The 20,568-nt window shown below is 37.2% G+C and overlaps 1 protein-coding gene across 14 annotated transcripts in view; it reads right to left on the bottom strand.

The window, feature by feature from the left end:
• Positions 1-20,568, bottom strand: part of COL11A1 (collagen type XI alpha 1 chain) — a 257,188-nt gene that overhangs the window by 160,669 nt on the left and 75,951 nt on the right. For 7 of the 14 annotated variants that reach the window (XM_021404548.1, XM_021404550.1, XM_021404549.1 and 4 more), the window contains 3 exons: positions 20,262-20,333; positions 18,295-18,411; positions 7,742-7,842 (listed from right to left, as the gene is read on the bottom strand). In XM_021404548.1, the coding sequence (XP_021260223.1) occupies positions 7,742-7,783 (42 nt within the window). In that variant the 5' untranslated portion in view covers positions 7,784-7,842; positions 18,295-18,411; positions 20,262-20,333. The remainder of the gene's footprint in view (positions 1-7,741; positions 7,843-18,294; positions 18,412-20,261; positions 20,334-20,568) is intronic. The other 7 variants (XM_021404553.1, XM_021404555.1, XM_021404552.1 and 4 more) reach the window with 3 other exon arrangements.

The raw sequence follows: 20,568 nt of genomic DNA, 5'->3' as shown, positions 1-20,568 counted from the left end.
CTTCCAAAAGACATTGGAGCTAAAGACATTTCTTTAAAGTTAAATCTCATTAATTTCTTTTACTGAGAAGCAAGTGTTTAAATACTTTAGAAATCAGTTAGGAAACATTAGGGTACCAGGTTGTTTTCTTCCATATGTTAGGGAGAAAACAATATAGAAATCTGTTCTAGTTCAATGTTTTAAAAGTGCCACTGGGAAGGCATTTATTAGATACACAATAAGTCTGAATATGAGAACACTGAATGGTTGATATTTTAAAGAAAAAACTCATCCTGCCATTCCCAAGGTATCCTAGCTGTCAGAGTTTGAGACAGCTGTTAAGAAACTGAATGCAAAGAGAGATTTAAAAAATCACATAAGATGAAAATCAGCTTAATTATTCTCACAGTCCCATTGTATGATACAGGTTTCCATTTCTAAATTATGGGCTGACTGTGTAAAAGGCTAGTTTTTATATATTTATTGCAAAAATGTTCTTTTTAACAATAGACTAATTTTAACTTCTAGCCTGTCACACTATTTATTTTAGTAAAAAGAATAAACAGTGCATATAAGCTATGTATGTGATATGCTACTGTTATATCTCAAGAGGAAATGGCTTTGTTATATCAAAGTATACAAGTTTTAATAATGCTGTTACCTCTTCTGCTGTGTTAACTCATCTTAGTACTATATCATAAGGCAGTCTGTCACAACAATTTTAGGAAAATAACAGCATTCTAAATTGTCACATGTATTTGAAGAATCTGTGAGAATTTCTATGAGAATTGTTTTTTAAATGTGCATAATGTTTTATATAATGGAGAAGCAAAGATTATTTAGAAAAATAGGGGAGAAATTAAATTAATGGAGGTCGAATAATTCTTACAGAGAAACATCAGGGAAAAAAGAAAATATGAACTAGATACAGGGGAAAAAATGAGCCATTTTGGACGCTCCAACTGTGACTGCTTTAGTCATGCTAAATCAGCATGTTTCACATGAGTCTAGGTTACTTGTTTCAGCAGTTCATATTGTGCTCTCTTGCTGAAGTGCATTCCAAGGAAGATACACCTTCCTTGCATATAGTGTCTTCACAGAAGACCTGTTGGGGATTACGTTTCTTTCATATTTTATAGAAGTTCAGGAAATGAGAAGCATAAAACATTGTTCCCTTTTTTTAATTAATATATTGCTTTTTTTTTTTTCATTTTTACTATTTGCTAAAATGTAACTTCATCCTTTAGAAAGCATTTTAACTGATATCTGCCTTTTATACTTGGCTGCCTTGCATGTACATATATTCTATACATCTGTGCTTTTTCCGTGGTTTCTGTTACTACTGTATTTGCGTCACCTAATTTAAAACAGACCTTCTACTTTTTTCAACTATAATGGGTTTGTGGCTTAGTATGTGAAATAGAATTGACTGCACAAAATGTGAAATTCTGATGCTAGACATTCCAGCTAGGTCTTTACAGACAGGAATGTGCATTTGTCTGGGCAAGCATTATAGTCCTAGGAGTGCTTAACTCTTTTGGTGACAGCCTCAATATTTTTGAAAATATATATATATTTTAAAAAGCATTCATTTTAATGAGAAGAAGAAACTGCATTGGCATGCCTACTATTTTTTCAGGGTAAATCTCTCGCGATTACAATCTGTGGAAAACATTGTGAAAGAAACACTGAAAATAGAATGCAATATCCAAAGCATATAAAGCTTTGAACACTAACTGTACAATTTAACAGAAATATTTACTAGCAGAGATAACCATCTTCTATCTTTGATATTTAACTGTATCTGCACAGGAATGAAAACACATGAAATGCATAAATCCTCTAAAATGTTTTTGTATTTTAGATTATGAAGTGGTTTATACCATTTTCCAGTCCCACTTCCAATTTCTAGAGAAAGCAGAAAGCAGATACATCATGCTGCTCTGGTAAGAATGAGTATAAGTCACTACAACAGTCACAAGAAGCTCATAAGAAGATATCAAGCAGTTAAACTGGAATCATCCCTGTGGAAAAGGAATACTATCTCAGGACAAGGCTAGGAAAGAAGAATGAGGGAGGAGAATCTCCCAGCATAGGGGAGAGAGAGATGAGAATTTTGAATTCCTTTCTAACTAAAGTTTCTTAGGGTAGGTTGCTGGGAATTAAGACTACCAAAAGTCCATGTCATTTATTTAAGCTCAGGTTTCAGAAAACAACTACCCTTGAGCTGACTAATAAGAACCACCTTCTTCCTCTACCTGTAGCAGTTTCAGTATGTCCTGTTAATGCTTTGCCTTCTACAGCTACCTTATAAACCTTTTGTCACCATTCCTAGGGATGGGAGCAATTAAGCAAAACCCATCTGATGGACCCAGATACCTAGGGTGATGACATAATCTTTCTTCCATGGGAAATCATCTGAAAAATACTGTTGCTGGTTCCTGGCCCAAGCGGTCTCTGAGTTTTTATTATATTGCTAACCCAACTTCTCTTCCATTATCCAGCAGCCTGGCTGTATGAATTGTTAGGACACCTGTTAGAAATACCCCATGTCCCAGACTACTAGCAGAACTTTTCTTAGAGGCTCTCTGTAGCTATTCTGATGACCCCAGTTGTCTCCTGGAGCAGAAAGAACAGTGTGTGAGATGGGAGAGAACAGGTCATAGGCTGTAACTTCAAGACACTGAGAAATCACAATATGTCAGACTTACACATTGGACTCCAGTTAAAACAAATGATGGGCCACCTTGCTAATAGTCCTTTTAAATAATGTAACGGAAAGAAGAATGACTAGCACATGATTTGGATCCATTTTCATCACTGGCTTAAAATTTACTTCCAAATGTGCTAATTTATTTTAATTGGATTTTTTTTAAGTATCACAGTTTTACTATGAACCAAACTGAATATGCTTCAGGAAAACAAAGTTTGTGTTCTCATTCTGCAACAAGGCATGAGGCTCCTGAAAGACAGGAAACTGACTGAATTGATAATTCCCAGTTTTTTCTATTCTGAAGCGCTATCTACTCCCAGGACCCTTCTGTCTACTCAGAAACTAGAGAAGATTTCCTGTCTATTGAGGGAGAATGTGGTGGCCGGAGGCAGAACAAGTCAAGTTAAAGTCTTACAGTGTAAATACTATGTGATCACCGAAACAGTTAGATCATGCAAATTCATTTTCTGGCACCTTTAGAAAGCACTAGCATGCTTCTGTAGCATTCACAAGCAGTTACGCAAAAATAAATATGGCTGTCTTGTGTCAGATCCAAGATCCATCTAACCCAACATCCTGTCCCAGAAAGTGGTCAGGAGAGGAAGCTTACGGGAGTATAAGAATGTTTCCCAGTGTGCTGCCCCATCTTCTGGGGATCTAGTGTTTAAGAATTCTAAAGTGGAAACATCTGTACCATCATGTCTGAGAGCTACTTACACACCTACTCTACACCAGTTTGCTTAAATGTTTTTTTTTTTAATCTGTTAATGTCTTTGGAATTCAAAATAATGCAGCTATGAGTGCTAAACTTTGAAATGCAATATATGAAAAAGTGTTTCTTATTTTTAATTTTAAATCAGACAGCTTCTTCGGATTACTGCCAGGTTGTTCATTCTTGGAAGATAAGTAAAAAAATAATAATTCCTGCCCATTTTCTCTATTATCATGTCTAGAGGAACTTGTATCAGAGCTAAACAGTCTTATCTTTCTTATCTTTATCCATTCCATAATTCTGTTTAATTTGGTAATCATCTATTTACATAGTGTGATACTGGAACATTCTCTTGTGAAAGGTGGTCACCCATTATGAGTGTTCAGAAGGTGTATGTGTTAGGGATCTAGTCAGTGTACATTCATTTTCTTTTATTTGTGTGCATGTTACTTTATTCCTATTCATTTTTAACTTGTGTCTTTCTGTCCTCATCTCCGTATTGAGTGAACTACTGTTTTCAGAAAATTATCCAGAGTAACTTTTAAGACGTTTTAGAAGATTCATAATAGTTTAGAACATATTACATACATATTTACAGTAAGTAGAATTGTAGAGTCACCAAGCTTGGAAAAGACCTCCAAGATCATCCAGTCCAACTGTCCACCTATCACCGATATTTCCCACTAAACCATGTCCCTCAGTACAACATCTAAACGTTTCTTGAACACCTCCAGGGTCGGTGACTCAACCACCTCCCTGGGCAGCCCTTTCCAGCACCTGACCACTCTCTTGGAGAAGTATTTCCTAACATCCAACCTGAATCTCCCTGGGTGCAACTTGAGGCCATTCCCTCTCGTCCTATTGCTAGTTACATGGGAGAAGAGGCGGACTCCCACCTCACCACAACCTCCCTTCAGGTAGCTGTAGAGAATGATAAGATCACCCCTGAGGCTCCAGTTCTTCAGGCTAAATGATCGCAGCTCCCTCAGCTGCTTCTCATAAGTCTTGTGCTCCAGACCCAGCTTCACTGCCCTTCTCTGGACATACCCCAGGGCCTCGATATCTTTCTTGTAGTAAGGGGCCCAAAACTGAACACAACACTCAAGGTCTCTGGGCCCAGCCATCCAGCCAGTTCTTTACCCAGTAAAGAGTGTATCTTTCCAGGCCATGGGCTGCCAGCTTCTTCAGGAGAAGACTATGGGAGACAGTGTTGAAGGCTTTGCTGAAGCCTTGCTCTCATCCACCATGTCGGTCACTCAATTATAGAAGGAGATCAGGTTGATCAAGCAGGATCTGCCTTTCATGAACCCATGCTGGTTAGGCATGATCCCCTGATTGTCCCACATATGCAGTGTGATCTCCCTCAATGTAATCTGCTCCATAACCTTACCTGGCACCAAGGTCAGGCTAGCAGGCCTATAGTTCCCTGGATTCTCCTTATGACCCTTCTTGTAGATGAGAGTCACATTGGCAAGCCTCTAATCTTCTGGGACCTCTCTTGTTGACCAGGAATGCTGATAGATGGTGGAAAGTGGCGTGGCTATTATGTCCCTCAGCACCCTTGGGTGGATCCCATCTGGCCACATGGACTTGTGGCAGTCCAGGTGGAGTAGCAGGTCTCTAACTGTTTCCATCTGAATTGTGGGGGGTTTATTCTGCTCCCTATCTGAGACTTCCAGGTCTGGGAGTAGACTATACCGAGTATAACTGGTCTGCCTTTTAAAGACAGACGAAAAGAAGGCATTGAGAATCTTAGTCTTTTCCTTATCCTCAGTGGTCACGTTCCCTGCTGCATCCCCTAAAGGATGGAGATTCTCCTTAGCCCTCCTCTTACTGCTAATATATTTGTAAAAAAAGATTTTTGTTTTCTTTTACTCCTATGGCCAAGTTGAGTTCAACTGGGCTTTTGCCTTTCTAATTTTCTCCCTGCACATCATAACTTCTTTGTACTCTCAAGTTGCCTGTCCCTTCTTCCACAGGAGCTGGCTTCTCTTTTTCTCCTGGAGCCTCAGGAAAAGCTCCCTGTTCATCCACATCATTCTTCTTCCTTGCCAGCTCATTTTGCCACGCAGGGGGATAGCCTGCTCCTACGCCTTGAAGACTTCCTTCTTGAGGAGTGTCTAGCCTTCATGGTCTCCTTTACCCTTCAAGACTGAATTCCGAGGGACTCTCCCTATACCAGTGTCCTGAACAGCTCAAAGTCCACCCTCTGGAAGTCCAAGGGAGCAGTTTTGCTACCCCCCATCCCATTGAGAACTCTACCATTTTGTGGTGACTCCATCCAAGACAGCTCCTGACCTTCACGTTTCCAACCAGTCCTTCCCTGTTTGTGAGCAGCAGGTCTAGTGGGGCACCTTCCCTGGTAGGCTCTCTTACCAGCTGCATCATCTAGACTCTAGAAGCCTCCTAGACTGCTGCTTCTCTGCTGCACTGTACTTCCAGCATATATCAGGGAAGTTGAAGTTCCCCACAAGAACAAGGACTAGCGATCGTGCGGCTTCCGCCAGCTGTTCATAGAATGCCTCATCTGTCTCTTCAACCTGGTTAAGCAGTCCGTAATAGACCCCCACCAGGATGTCCACCTTGTTGGCCCTCCCCCTTATCCTTAGAAGTATTCACTTTGAGAAACACACTCTGCATAGTGAAACCACACCATAACTCTCTGTGTGTGTAGCAAGAGAAGGTTGTTTTGTAATTGTCACAGAGCACAAGTCATAGTTCTTGTGAGCACTGCAGAATTTGGATTGCAAATGGAAACTACATTTTTCTAGATGAACTTTTACACTGACTGCATATTTACTGTGACTGCGTTCTAGTTTCAAGTAGCCATAGAAAAGATGTGGTAGCGTAATATGCAGTTAAGAAATTTCATACACATCCCAAGTTTTCTAAAATATTTCGGTATATATCAGAACTTTAATATGTCTGTGCATGAGAGATGGGTGTTGAAAAATTACTTTGGAAGCCTGTCAAAATTTTTACTGATCCATTCTTTCTTTATTTTTCTTTCTGCTTCTCTCTTTTCTGAAGAAAGTCTGCTTTCTTTAAGAGTTTTAGTGTTGCTATCTTAGAAGTAACATGATAGAATCTTTTTCCTATATGATATATCCCACTTTAATGCATGTAGGACTCAATTTTTAGAAAAAATGAACAAATGCATCAAAGTTCAATACAAGTCTAATCATTTTATGCATTCATACTACAGTTAGTTAATTGATCTCTTGGTGTCAGTAACAAAAAATATGTATTACTGTAATCCTTAGTATTTAGTATTTGCCAGTAGCTTACTTTTTGATGTTAATTTCTAAATTATAAGACTTACAATAATTCTTCTTTTATTCAAGCCAAAATTGATATTATTATACTACTAAGTTTCTAGCCACATTTTCCACTGTTAGCTACATTAAAATAGGGCTTTTTTTGGTAGATTCTCAAAATATGTATCCTTACAAAATCATGTCTGTATTAATAGAAGCCAGAGCATTCCTTGGTGGTGGCTCAGAACATTACCATGTCAGTTGCCTGCTCTTGTAAAGACATAATTTGATCTTAACTGTTTTCCTGAATTGTCTGGTAGTTACAGAGAATAAGTGACCACAGCTCAGCTCCTCAAGCAGTAAGCTGAGTTTAGAACCACAGTGGTGCTGACTTGTATGTTTCTGAACTGCAACAAGAGAAGAAAGATTCTTGCTGCTGAGTCTTTCTGATTGTAGCGAAGAGTTGGAAAACTGAAAACAGCAAAGTGGTCCCACATTGAGCCTTTTTTTTTTTAATTTATTTTTTAAACTAAAGCTTCCTTCAGTGGTAGAGCTGCCTGTCAGTTTCAGTAGATATCTCTGTGTAGGGTGTAAGGCTGGGAAGTATTGTGTTAGAGCCAACAGGAATGTCAGGCAAACTCTAGAGAGGACAACGTTTGCCCTGTTGAGCCAATAAAAATTAATCTAAGATGAAAATACCTTTGTTATTGTTAAAATTCAGAGTTATTCAGCACGCTGCTTTCTTTCCCTTGATAGATATACATCTTAATAATTAAGGAAGGGAGTAATTGTAACTTAGATGATACTCAAGGAATAAATTTCTGCAAAAGACTAGCTGTGTAGCCAGGAAGAATCTGGATTTAAAAAAGACTGTTATCAAATCATGTATTTTGAACACAGCTGTAATAAGTTGGTATTTGACAGTAAATTATACAGAAAAAGAAAACAGGCATAAAAGTCTAATCTTCAATTTAAAGCATGGCTTACATTGTGAAAAAGAGGCACATTAAGCACTGACCTGATTAACAGTTAGCTTTGGAAACAACAAATATTAAGGAACTTAAAAACAAGTTTACTTACATCAAACTGACCTTTAGGTTCCACTAGATCTTCAGATGACATTTCTGTTTACCCAACAGTAGACTAAAGGTCTTGGACACCTGGTATCCACTTTGGCATATCTGAAAAAAAAAAAAAAAAAAAAAACTATGAAATACTAAGAAGTGAGACATAATTGGACCTGCTTGTCATTTACATCGTAGACTCACATAACAGAATTTTCTTGTCAAGATTATCTCAGTGTTTTATCTTATGAAAAAAAGATTATATGGATCTTAAAAGATTTTTAAGTGTTTGTATGCAATGGGAAGTTGTATTATATGTATAGTTCAGAGTATGGAAAGACCATTAGTTAAGCTATTCTTCAAAAATACATTAGTATTTATGTTAAAAATAAAAGTAGATTTATTGATCTCAGTAATTGAATTCAATCTCCAAATTTGATGTAATAAACCTTCTGGAAGTTTGCTGTAGGTTCCTTTTGTTTTGTTTTTTTCTGCTGGAAAAAGTCACAATTACCACAAATTCCCAACTTCATGCATTTATGTGAACACGCGCATGAATGCATGCACTAAGTAATATCTGCAAGGCAATGATATTTGTAATGTCAGAATCAAATTTGTAATTTACTTCTCCCAAGCACCTCAAAATTCAGACATCTTTACCAGCAGAGATGAGTAACAGTGTATAGTAGATGAGAGGGAGACCACGGGTTGAGATTGAAAAGAGGAATGTGTGCAGGGACAGGGCCTGGTATGCGGGAATTTTTCAAGTTTGTGAATTAATGGATAGAGCCAGAACAGAGCTCCAGGGCAGTCTGCCAAAGGCTGCTGCCTCAATGAAGAGACAGTTGGCTTCTCCAGCATTACCATCCTAGCGCTTTGTCGGGAGGCTGGCAATGACCCTCTGACATTTTTCTCTTAATCTATTAATAAAGTCACTGGTAAAAGCAGTGCCTGCAAAGAACCAAATGTCCAACTGCATCAATGTGGCACGTTCCACAGGCTACAGGGAAATACCTGCTCTGGTGCTGGGCGCACCTCCTCCTCTTGCTCCTTCTCTAACCTTGGTGATAACACTGCTTTTTATCTTTTCTTTTCTTCTTCTTTATTTTACCCTCTTCTTCCTGTTCAGCATTCTTGCCCCTTTTTCTTAAATACGCTTTGACATGGGCACCACCAGCTTAGCTGCTGGGCTCTGTGGTGGGGTGGCTGTGGAAACAGCTGTGTCTGGTGTGGGGCAGCCACAGCCTCATCTCACACAGGCTGCCCCTGTGGTGGCTGCAGCCAGCACCTCGCCACAGCCACTGGGCAGAAGTGTCAGCTTGACTTTCCTTAGGAACATTTTTAATTCCCTCTAATAAAATCCTCCTGAAACCTAAATAAAACTTGTATATATCAATAGAGAAGAGTGGATGGGGCAGACAAAAAGATTTCTTTTCTTGTTGAAACGATTAGGATGAATAGAGCCAAGGTGGGGAGAATAATGTCTTTGAGTCACCTTCAGCAAGACTCCCCTATAACCAAATATAAAACAAAACCTAGCAGCTTATGACTTCTTGTGTCCCTTTGCACATTTATAATTCATTTCCTCAAATGAAAGTGGAGACCTGCCTCAAGTTTCCTTAGACAAAGCAGCAGCAATGCTGCTTAGGATGAAGAGCAGGTGGCACACTGCTGGCAGGCAGAGGAGAAAGGCCTTCTGAGCAGGACTGCCTGAGACCTTTGGGATAGCGAGAGCTGCTGTGCCAGCTCTCCACAGCTCTGACAGACATGAGCTAGTAGCACTGGGCAGACACAGTCATCTTGATTAGGCCTGGGCTTAGACTCTGCACCCTGGACTACAGTCACTTGCCCTTTTGTAATTTTGAGGGTTTCGCAGGTAGAAGTCATCAACTTAATTAAGAACTGTGGTGAAAACATGATGGTAGGAACTGTCTTCAAATTTACCACCCAGATGTGCATGTGATGGGGTATATTTATAATTTCATTTGAATATATTTCACAACAGCACACATATTTTGAAATACATCCCAGGTCTGTAAATTTTCCTTTTATGCTCTTAATATAACTAGAACCACATAAGATCTGATGAAAACTGTTTTTATGCTTCTATTTTCTCTTGTCTTGTTGTGTCATTTTTGTGTCATGAAATAACATGACAGAAAAAAAACAGAAAAAGATGAAGGAGAGACATAAAAATGTTTCCAATAAGCAGCATGCTCTGTCACCTTATCTGTTGTTTTTATTACCTTTTGTTGCTAAATTTTGTTGTCTTTATTTCCCTTTCTTTCTTATGACAATATGACTGAGGTTTATATAGAGATAAGGATACTTATGCCATTAAGTGGGCAAAGATTTGTTATGGATTCTGAGTTTTATTTTTTGGCATTTGAATTGGTCAAGGATTGTATCAGTCTGGTTTAATTTACAAACATATAAATTGACATGCAAAAGGCAAGTAAGCCAGATGCTTCAGAAGTGGAAAAGCTGCCTCATCCTTATATCTTAACTAAAGCATGTATTTTGGAAAAGGAACTTCTACCTAAGATCTGAAATTATTATCATTATGATATGAGAAAGAAGATAGTGATGGTATTTTTTATTTTTAGTGTTGCTTATGAGTGCACTTCTGAAAAGCAAAAGCAGGATAAACAGGAACAATCAGTGTTAGCTAAAAAGGGAAAGAATGAAATGGGAAGAGCAATCAACAAATTACACAGCTTAGGAACAAATTTGCTTGATTCATTTCAAATAACACAATTCACGAGTGTTAACTGAAGTCAAAATCAGAGCTTTGTAGATGAACTCCTGGAAGGTACAGCATGTAAAGGACTTAAAACCTGACCTGTGGTGTTGGGATGTGGTCACTTAATAAAAGTTAATTTTAAACCAGGGTTTAGGAGTACCCACAATAGCTTTTGTTCTTGCATTTTGTAGAATGTGTGTTCTACTGATGGTACTTTTGAGTAAACTTTTTTGTATGCAGACACTAAATCACAAAGATTTGAGATATCTTGTAGACATTACAGGATATGAGAGAATTTGGCCATTTACCCAAATTGTTTTTACTTGAATGAGAAGAGGTTAATGCAGTCATTAATGTAATGTTAGAAATACAGCTTTCAGAAATACCCTGCTAACTTATTTACTTGACTCACATTTTCACACATGAGTAAGGTACCTACATAGCAATGTAAATCTATCAAAGTGCAGATCATATATTAATGGGATGTAGAATCTGAAATTCCTTAAGCACTTTTGAACATTTTGGCTTCAGAGCAATTTGAGAAATATTTGGGAGAGAATATGATAAATTCAGAATGACAAAATTTGTTCATTTGTGAACTGCAGAATATCTATTTGAGAATATGAATATACATATTTTCTCTTTTTTTGTACTATTATTCTGTTCATCACAGTAAGTGGAAGGATTTTTTTTTTCTTCTTTCAAACCTCTGGCATACAGTAATTATTCAGCTGCATATTGGCACATGTTCTTGAAATAGTTGCCCAGATGATGACCTGTAGACTAAACAAAATCTGTGGAATCTGTTGCTCCACTTAGACAAGCTAAACAACTGGTACTTAAAAAGGCAACAGGTAACGCTATAGAAAGAAATTATCTTAGCTTTATTTCTTAGTTGGCTGAGAGGAAAAATTGTTGAATGAGTTGCATATGGGCCACCTAATTCTCAGTCCCTGATTTTGAAAGTAATCCAAAACCACTCTTACATCTTTTAAAGGTGTTTAATTCTGGCAGCAAAGTGCTTCAGAATTTCAGTGCTGCAAATATCTAACCACTTGACTATATGGCAAAATTTAGGTGAAGTGCATGTTTAGAGTTGCAGGCATAACATGAAATGTACTTGCAAAACCTACAGGCCATTAGAAAAAAAGTGAATATTTAATTTTTAATGTTTATCTATGATTCTTATTTACTTTTCAAGTAAGGAATAAATGGCGAAAAAAAATAAAGTCAGAAATATTCCAGAATCAACTGTTTGGACTAGTAATTCTGGTAACTTGACTTATTTATTTCCGTATTCTAACAACATTGGGGTATAGAATTAAATATATATATATATGTATATAAGTATCTGCCAGTGAAGAAGACTGTGCCACCAAGGAAATCAGAAACAAATAAAATAGATTCTGCAAAGAATTTAGATAAAACCCACAAAACTGAAGTGTAAAGATCATTAGGTATTTACTATTACAATCTTTTAGAAGTTATGCTTCTCTTTTAAAATCAGATCTACCAAAAGTAAATAAATTCTAAGGTTCAAAAAAGGGCCTGTGACTCACTTAGGAGGAGGCTTCCTGTGGTGTTGGGAAAAATCATAGAATTTTGGAGTATCCCAAGTTGGAAGGAACCCATAAGGATCATTGATTCCAACTCCTGGCTCCATACAGGACCATCCAAAAGTCATGACTGAAAGTGTTCTCCAGATACATCTTGATCTCTGGCAAGCTTGGTACCACGACTGCTTCTCTGGGGCACCTGTTCCAGTGGCTGACTATCCTCTCAGTGAAGAACTTGATATCCAATTTGATCCTCTCCTATCACAGCTTCATGCCATTCCCTTGGATCCTATCACTGGTCACTAGAGAGAGGAGATCAGTGCATTCCCCTCTGCTACCTCTCATGAAGAAGCTGAATGCTGCAATGACGTCTCCCCTCAGTCTCCACTTCTCTAGGCTGAACAAACCAAGGGACTTCAGCTGCCCTTCATATGTCTTCCCATCTACACTCTTCATCATCTTGTAGCCCTCCTTTGGATGCTCTCTAATAGTTTGTCCTTTTTGTACTGTGGTCCCCAAAACTGCACACAGTATTCAAAGTGAGGCTGCACCAGTAAAGTGAAACAATCACTTCCCTCAACTGGCTAGCAATGCCATACTTGATGCAACTCCAAGGATACGGTTGGCCTTCCTGACTGCCTGGGCACTGTTTGACTCATTAACTTGCTGTCATCCAAGAACCCTATATCCCTTTCAGCGGGTTTGCTCTCCAGAGCTTCATCCCCTAGCCTGTACCTACAGCCAGGGTTGCTGCTTCCCAGGTGCAGAATCCAGCACTTCCTTGTGTTAAATTTCATGTGGTTGGTGATTGCTCAGCTCTCTAATCTGTCTAGAGCTCTCTGCAAGCCTCTCCACCCTTGTCAGAGTTAACAGCTCCTACCTGACTGTTTTAGTCAGGTAAATTTAGAATCATCAGAAAATGGAGTCAAATTTTTTATTAGACATTCTTAGATGCCTGGTCTCATCATTTACTGAATTAGAAAACAAGCCTTTTTGGATTCTGCCTCTTCTTCACAGAAATTTCCTTCTTTCTCTCTCAGTTAACAATTTTGTAATTCTCATGTTTATATTTTAAGCTTTCTTTGTGGGTCCTTTGGCCTTCTGGCTCTGGAATTTCCAAAACTTTCATGACATTTGTTTGATCTAAACCTGTATTTTCCCAAGGAAATACTTTAGCTGAAAACATTTGCCTGGTGGTTATTTTGATTGCCTTGAAAACATTCTTAAACCATTTCTTTTACTCCTTTTGTTTACTCATTTTTGCCAGGTGACTGAAGAATATACCTACTGTTGACTGCTTTTGTCATGTCCAACTAGTTACAGTACCAGGGATAACACAGAGGTAAGAACTGGCTTCAAGCGAGGGCTAAGCAGGTGCCTAACTCAGGCAAAGCATCCATGGCTAGTCCAGGTTTTTGCAAAACCATGCTTGTTGCTGCTGCAAATGAAGGATATTTGAGGGTTGGACTCAATGATGTCTTGAGGTCCTTTCCAACCCCTGCAATTCTGTGATTCTGTGATACGAAGGCATGTAATGCAGTGGCAACTGCAATAATAGCGGTTTCTTCTCACAGCAGTAGCTCCCTCTACCTCACACATTGGCAAGGTCACCTCTGACTCACAGGAAAGCAAAATTTAAATTTGACTACATTTCTGAAATGTCTTTGACTACTTTTTACAAAGGAACATGATGCCAGCTGTTAATTGGAGGCCTAGGGAGTTAACTGTGAGAGACAGGAAGAAAAAGAAACTCCTGGGAGGCTTTTCCTCACAAAATGTGATGCTACATAAGCAGTTCATATCAAATCCTATGTAATCACACCTCTATTATTCTGTACACTGGTTTATTTCTTGTCAGTGTTACTGTTCTTCCAGTGGTGCCTAATGATGGAGCAAGAAAGAAAAAGAGAGATTGGAACAAATATGGAAAGTTTGTAGGTTTTTTGTTTGTTTGTTTGTTTTTCCATTTTGAATAGTCTGAATGAAACATTCCGGTCCCATAAAGATGTTTAATGTTTGCTTTTTTTCAGGGAACACCATGTGGACTGCTTGATAGTTTTCTCAGATGTGAGAAGAGCTTGAAGTTAAGATAGGTTAAAAATAAAATCTTTCCACTTTGTTCCCACTTTGTGGGGAAAGCAGATCCAGGATTCTGGTAATAGAAAGGGAAGTTTTCAAAAAATAGAGTGCTAGTGATCTACTAAGTTTAACTATTAGTGAAAAAGTGTGGTGGTGTTTTTTTCCCCAGAATATTATGCATTAGTTTAATAGCAGAATAAGTTTCCTAGCAGAACACAAGACTTTTGGAGGTATTAAATATGTTGTTGGAGCTGTGGCTTTAACACTAGTGTGAGCCTGACCTAATTTGCTTGGGGGCTGTGCCAGCTGAAGCAAGATTTTTGATAACTTGAGAGGATAAGAGAGGGAATAAATTCATTTCATGAAGGAAATGTAAACAAGGAAAATCAGTTATCCTAATGACAATTGCTGATGATACACTTTCTATTTTTTCCTCTAAATTTAGATCTAATAAAAAAGAAAGTCTTCATGTCAGTATATGTACTGAAACCATCAAAACGTGATTCCACTTCTAAAAAATAGAAAAGCTGAAATATTAGATTACATACAAGTTTGGCATATTAAGGCAAAAACATATATTCTGGCAATGTAAGGTAGCTTAAAACTTTAGCATTAGTATCCTTCTTCCACCCAACACTGCTTTGTTCCTATTACCAATGTAGGTACCTTGGCTTTTTTTCTATCAGGTGCATATCACTTAAGCTTTTCACTAGGTATTTTAACATTTGAGTAGGGGTAGCTACTTGATGAAACTTGTGAACAAATTATTATTTACATGTTTTTAAGAATAACTTTTCATTTATCATATATTTAATAATTTAGTAAAATTGGCTTTGCCTTTATTGGTATTAAGCTTCTATTTAATTGCCTTTCTGTAAGGATCGTCGTAGAAGAAAGTGTTTTTTGTATGTGAATAATCAAAATCTATTTGTTGAGAAACTTCTCTATATTTCTTGGGCATTTTTTGTTTGCTTTTTTTGTTGTTGTTTTTCTTTTCTCTCTCCTTTGATAAGAAAAGATAAAGCTCTTATTTTTATTCTTACAGTTGAAAAAAATATTTTGACTTTTAAAAAGATTGTCACTGAAAAAATACATTATGCTATTTTTGAGAAAAGCTGAGTCATATTTGTATACAGTTTTTAATCAAAAGGTCATGATTTCTTTGGGAAATTTTCAACTTTGATGAGATTGAAAAATAATTTCCTTTTCTTTTTGTTAACATTGATGTCTGAGGCATTTCTTTTCTAACTAAACCTACTGCTTAGATTTCTTCAAACTCCTTGTAATAGCATGTTACTATGGAAAAGTGGCTTTAAAGACTGGTAATATAGATAATTCAACTTTATTTTATATAGTATTCTAGGTTTATATGATAGATTGCATTTTTTGATAACTGTTACTATACACTGAACTGGAACATTTGTAGTGGATTTATTTCCATTTTCTATCCTAATAGTAGTCTGGTTACCCAGGTTTATGAATCAGTCTTCCTCAGTTTGGAACATCTGCGATTTCACTGGACTATGTTCAGGCTACCTTATTTTTACTTACATATGTCATAGAATCTGTTAGATCATCATGTAATGGTTTGTGCTGACATTCCAGTTTTCTCAGTCACTGCCACATATTTATGAAGTTGTCCACTGAGACAGATCTTGAAAGCAGTGTTAATTTCTATAATCAATACAACTGCTGAAAACTTCATTGCTTTTTTCATTTTAAATAAAATCAGATTACCCCACCACTTTCTCCCATGAATTTCTTGATGCATTCAATAAGCAGTTTAAGTTCCACCAACTCTTCGTAGCTGATTAGTTTATAATCTTGAATTTCATATGGATCCAATATTTAAGTCTGAATACCACTACTCCTTTCCAGAGTTCCTCAGAAATGGTGAATCCTACCAACTCCACCATTAGCTCTCAAAAAGTTGATCTGGCTGCTAAACATGCTGCTTCTGCTATTTTTGATGTATGCCTTCCTCATAAATTACCTTTTAATCCACAGATTCTCAGCTTTGGAGAAAAGTGTAAAAAAACACACTTCTGTAGTTTGAATTTACTTGCTCATTAGAAATTCTCACTTTGCTCAACTGAAAGATAGATTTTGCATTGGCAGCTGGAAGTATGTTGTGGAGTCTTCTCTAAATGGCTTCACGGGAACAAAAAATAAATGTAACCCAGAAGGCATTTCTGTCAAGAACCAAGAGCATATAATTAGCAGCCAAAGTGTAGAAGAGGTTCCCTCTGATATATATCGAGCTATAAAATACTGGCTTCTGTCTGGAAATTCCATTTTATTATGTAATATATTTTGGAGCAAATCAGCAACTATTGAGCCAAGGCACAAGTGCTACAAGAACTGGGATTTTCATTACTGCAAAACCACTGCTTTATCTTTCAACTGCTTCAAATAAATCACTGAAAGAAAGAAAAAAAAATTTCAAAATCTATTAAAAAAAATCTTTTTCCATAGTTTTGTCACACTAAGTTAGACATTTTAAGTACATCTAAGAACGTGGAGCACCTCACTGAGAGAAGCAGTAAGTTATACATTTTAGGAGGACAAAGCATATATGAACTTAATTATTCTTAATTTTTTTCTGTTTAGAACGTACCTGAAGATCTAAGAATTCCAGGAATGAAGGAAGGCTATTTAGTCCCTTCATATATGGCCCTCTTGTGAGAACACAGGAGAATCCCTACAGAATTAAGTTAGTAACAAAAAACTTAAGAGGACTTAACTCTTTTTTTTCTTTTGCTTTACCAGTGAGTGTATTAGTCCATGAAGCTGGCAGAAAGTCAAGTTAGTGTATAAATTACAAAAGGATCCTTTTCATCTTTACTGGATTCCACTTTTTTAGTCCGTAGAAAGATAGGAATACACAGAGGAATCAAGAAACCTCTCCATATTTAGGAGTATGGTTGTGAGAATGTGAATCATCCGTAGGATTTTGTTTTGACTTTTTACTATGAATCTGTTATTTTAGAGTCTTATCTGCTGGCTTGCGTTCAGAATGTAATAAAATCAATGAAGATTTTTCCCTTTGCTTCAGATAAGAGCTGAATGAAGATAGTAGAAACATTTATGTTGAGATTCTAGCTACTTTTTCTGGTATTGCAAACTGACTAGAAGGAATTTTTATCAGTAAAACTCAACTTCAAATATCAGGCTTACTTAGGTCATTAAAACTCAGACATTCAAATAAAAGATGAAAAAATATGCTGTATGTGTTGCATTTTTCTTTGAAGGTTTTCAATTTGAAAATGCTCATTTTTCTTTCAAATAGCTTTTGTTTAGAGGAACCAGAGTTCATTTCTTCTGATAATCCAATAGACAGAACCAAAACAGTTATGCTTGCAAGCAAAGACTTCGCTTTGATGAAATGCCAGCAGTCATTGAAATTTGTAGCTTGAGTTTAAGATTGCTAGTTTCCCAAAACTAGCAGAAGGATATTGTTATCAGGTCCTTGTTAGTAAATGTCTTAACATATGTAAATGCTTGCATTTTCTTTTTAGGATTGTTTGTAAGCATTCTTACAAAGCCGTGAAATAACATCTCAAAAAAGGAATGTGATAGAATTACTCTCTCATTATATATTGCTGTAACTTTTACGCTACTAAAATTTAACTTTAGAAAAACAGTTTATGTGTATTAATCACAGACATTATAATTTCCTTTCTGGTAGTGAATAATGCCAATGGCTCTGTTTGTTGTCTTGTTTATAGTAGAAAGTTGAAAGGGTGTCTTTCAACAGACTGCATAATTAGTACATATTTTCAGTTTTTTCCTGACCCGCTATCCGGTTCTTGGAGGAAGAAAAAAAAATGAGGGAGAGACCTCACAGCACAAACTTCCAAATCTACAACAGGAATCTAAAATAAATATGATTTAAACCCTTTGGGCCCTGAAATACAGTTTTCCAGACACAAGCTCCACTGATACCACTGTCAAGGAGTTGATCAATTCTGTTTACTTAGGCAACTCACTTTGAATTTGTGGTCTAGTGTTTGGTGGTTGTGAAGGATGGTTCTAGCATACATCAAGAAAATGAGACAAAGGCTGTAGTTGCTAGTAAGTAAAACTACTTATGGTGATTCAACTGTCTCTTTCTTGATTTTTAAATACATTGTTCCCGATGTTTAAACAAACAACAACAACAAAAAACAGCAAACAACAAAAAAGGAATACCTAGGAAATATTTCTGAAAGAGAAGTATATGCATCCACAGCTGTAGTCTATGATCTCTTTCTTGATGGGAACAGAGATTCCCGCTGGCAGGAGATCTCATGCTTTTTTCGGCTTCACCTTCACAGGAAGGAAAAAAATGAGGTGCAGAAATCAGAGTTAAGCAGGAAGGCTATTCTCAAATTCTACCTGGGCAACACAACACAGTCTGTATTTGTAATAAAAAGTTGAATAATGATGCCTTCTTTCATTAAAATGATATATATTTTTTCTAAGTGCTTAGAAAGCAAATTCTGTGTACTTTCCTAGTGAGCTAAAGAGTAATACTGCTTAGAAAATAACTGTTCAAATAATAATGTTCTCCCTTAGAGAAAACAAAGCATCAGTAGTGGACAGGAGGTGCATTTAGGTGTGTGTGAAATATATTTGAACTCATTATAACCTTCTACTGGAAAGAACAATGCTTTTGTTTAAATAAATGAAAACCAGTGCTATACAGGATAATTGTTCAAATAACCAAATTAGATGGATTTACAGTAATACCTTTTGAAGTTAATTGTCAAAAAACTTGTGTATTATATCTTAAATTTTAGTGAAATATCGAGTGATCGTAATATGGTACTTGTGAATACTGAGGAGAGTTCAGTTTAGATGCTTAAGTAACATACATATTTAGACACGTGTATGGGAAGCTAGAAACTGCAGTCTTGGAGGTCAGAGATTGAAACAGTTTTATTTCTTACTGCTAGAGTGTTATGAGTATATGTATTCAGTATATTTAGAAGTAGAGGATAACTGGACAGGTTTTCAAATGTCTGGCAGCTACTCATGCATATACAGCTACCTCTGCATGGGAAGCATAAAACTTTCAAAGGTGACACTCAGTACTGCAGGCTGTATCTGTATCACAGAAAAAGGAACCTTTCCCAGCTGTCAGATCTGGCCATGCTATTGTTTCACTAGGACAAGACAGGAAGGTCACATTTCTCTGCCTAGAGGAAAGCCATGAGGAAAGCCTTAAAGGAAATGCGCTATGTGCCTGTAGCTGTGCCTAGCAGGCACAGGTGTGGATGCTTGACTAGCCAGCGGTACTGTGATGATGCATATTTTGCACATATCCCCAGAGAATCTGGGCGCTTCTAGGAATGTTGGTAGTGTGAAGTCTGATTATAAATGATTTAATATCCCAGTCACAGGATAACAGAGACAGGCCTCTGCAGAAGCGCATGCTCTGGAAAGTGTGTTGAAATTCTTTTAATAATAGAGTCTCTTTGCTAACCAGTGTGCCAACCAGACTGGAAGTTCCTGGGAGAGCTGATGCGGTGTTGGGATGTGCTTGAGGAAGGGAGGAGATGCTTCACTAGTGTTGCCGCTTCTTAGAAAAGAAGTTCTTCTGGCGTGACTTTACGTGTGCTCAAATGAATAGTTCTTGGTGAGGAACAGATGCCAGCATAAGACAAAAGAAGAAACTCATTCTGTAAGAACAATTCTTATAGAAGAAAAGAGAGTGAAACTGTCTCTATGAGCTGATTGCAGATTGCTCATTCTAGTCCACACTGGCCCTGATTTCTTTCTAATAAACACCCACTCTGAAAAGACAGCCTAGTTTCCACTTGAAGTCCTTTCTCTTATTCCTCTAACACACAAACAAGTGGCTTGAATTAAATTTATCCATAGATAGTTGGGTAGTCAGTATAGTTTGATGAATGTTGTTGTAATATGTTGCTCAAAAAAATCAAGACAGTAAAAAATAAAAGCATGCACAGATAAGCTCTCTAATAAATTCTGCACCAGTTAGGCTTGGGGCACTACTTATAGAGCAATGTTGTGCTGCCTAGATTTCACTATTTTATTTGACTGGACTGAGTGGCATAAAACCTATTAGCAGTTGGTATTGCACTGGTCTCATTATTGACATGTTTTCTTGTACAGTGATGGAATATTTTTTTTATCAGATGTAAGATATATACCTGGTATGTGACATGAGCTCAGCAGAGAATCTCTTGTACTGTTTTGTCCATTTGGTGCAAATAAATGTCTTCCTATGAAATAACAACAGATTTCTTAGTTTAGTGGTTCATTGGAAGATGGAATCCAGCTGCTTGAAATTTTAATAGTAAAAAAAAATATTGCTTGAAATACTGCTTGTGGAGTCTTTGTGGATCCTTGGAATAATTACTACAACCCAAGAAACACTTATAGCAATGCTTTTTCCTGGGAAGCCACCAGACCCTTCCTGTCATGTTGCGTGTCTGGCTGTGGGAAGTTGGCAGTGTG

The sequence above is a fragment of the Numida meleagris genome, chromosome 7, assembly GCF_002078875.1.
Source record: "Numida meleagris isolate 19003 breed g44 Domestic line chromosome 7, NumMel1.0, whole genome shotgun sequence".
Lineage (NCBI taxonomy): Eukaryota > Metazoa > Chordata > Aves > Galliformes > Numididae > Numida > Numida meleagris.
Note: the sequence above shows the minus strand (reverse complement) of the source record. Positions and strands in the feature narration are given on the sequence as shown.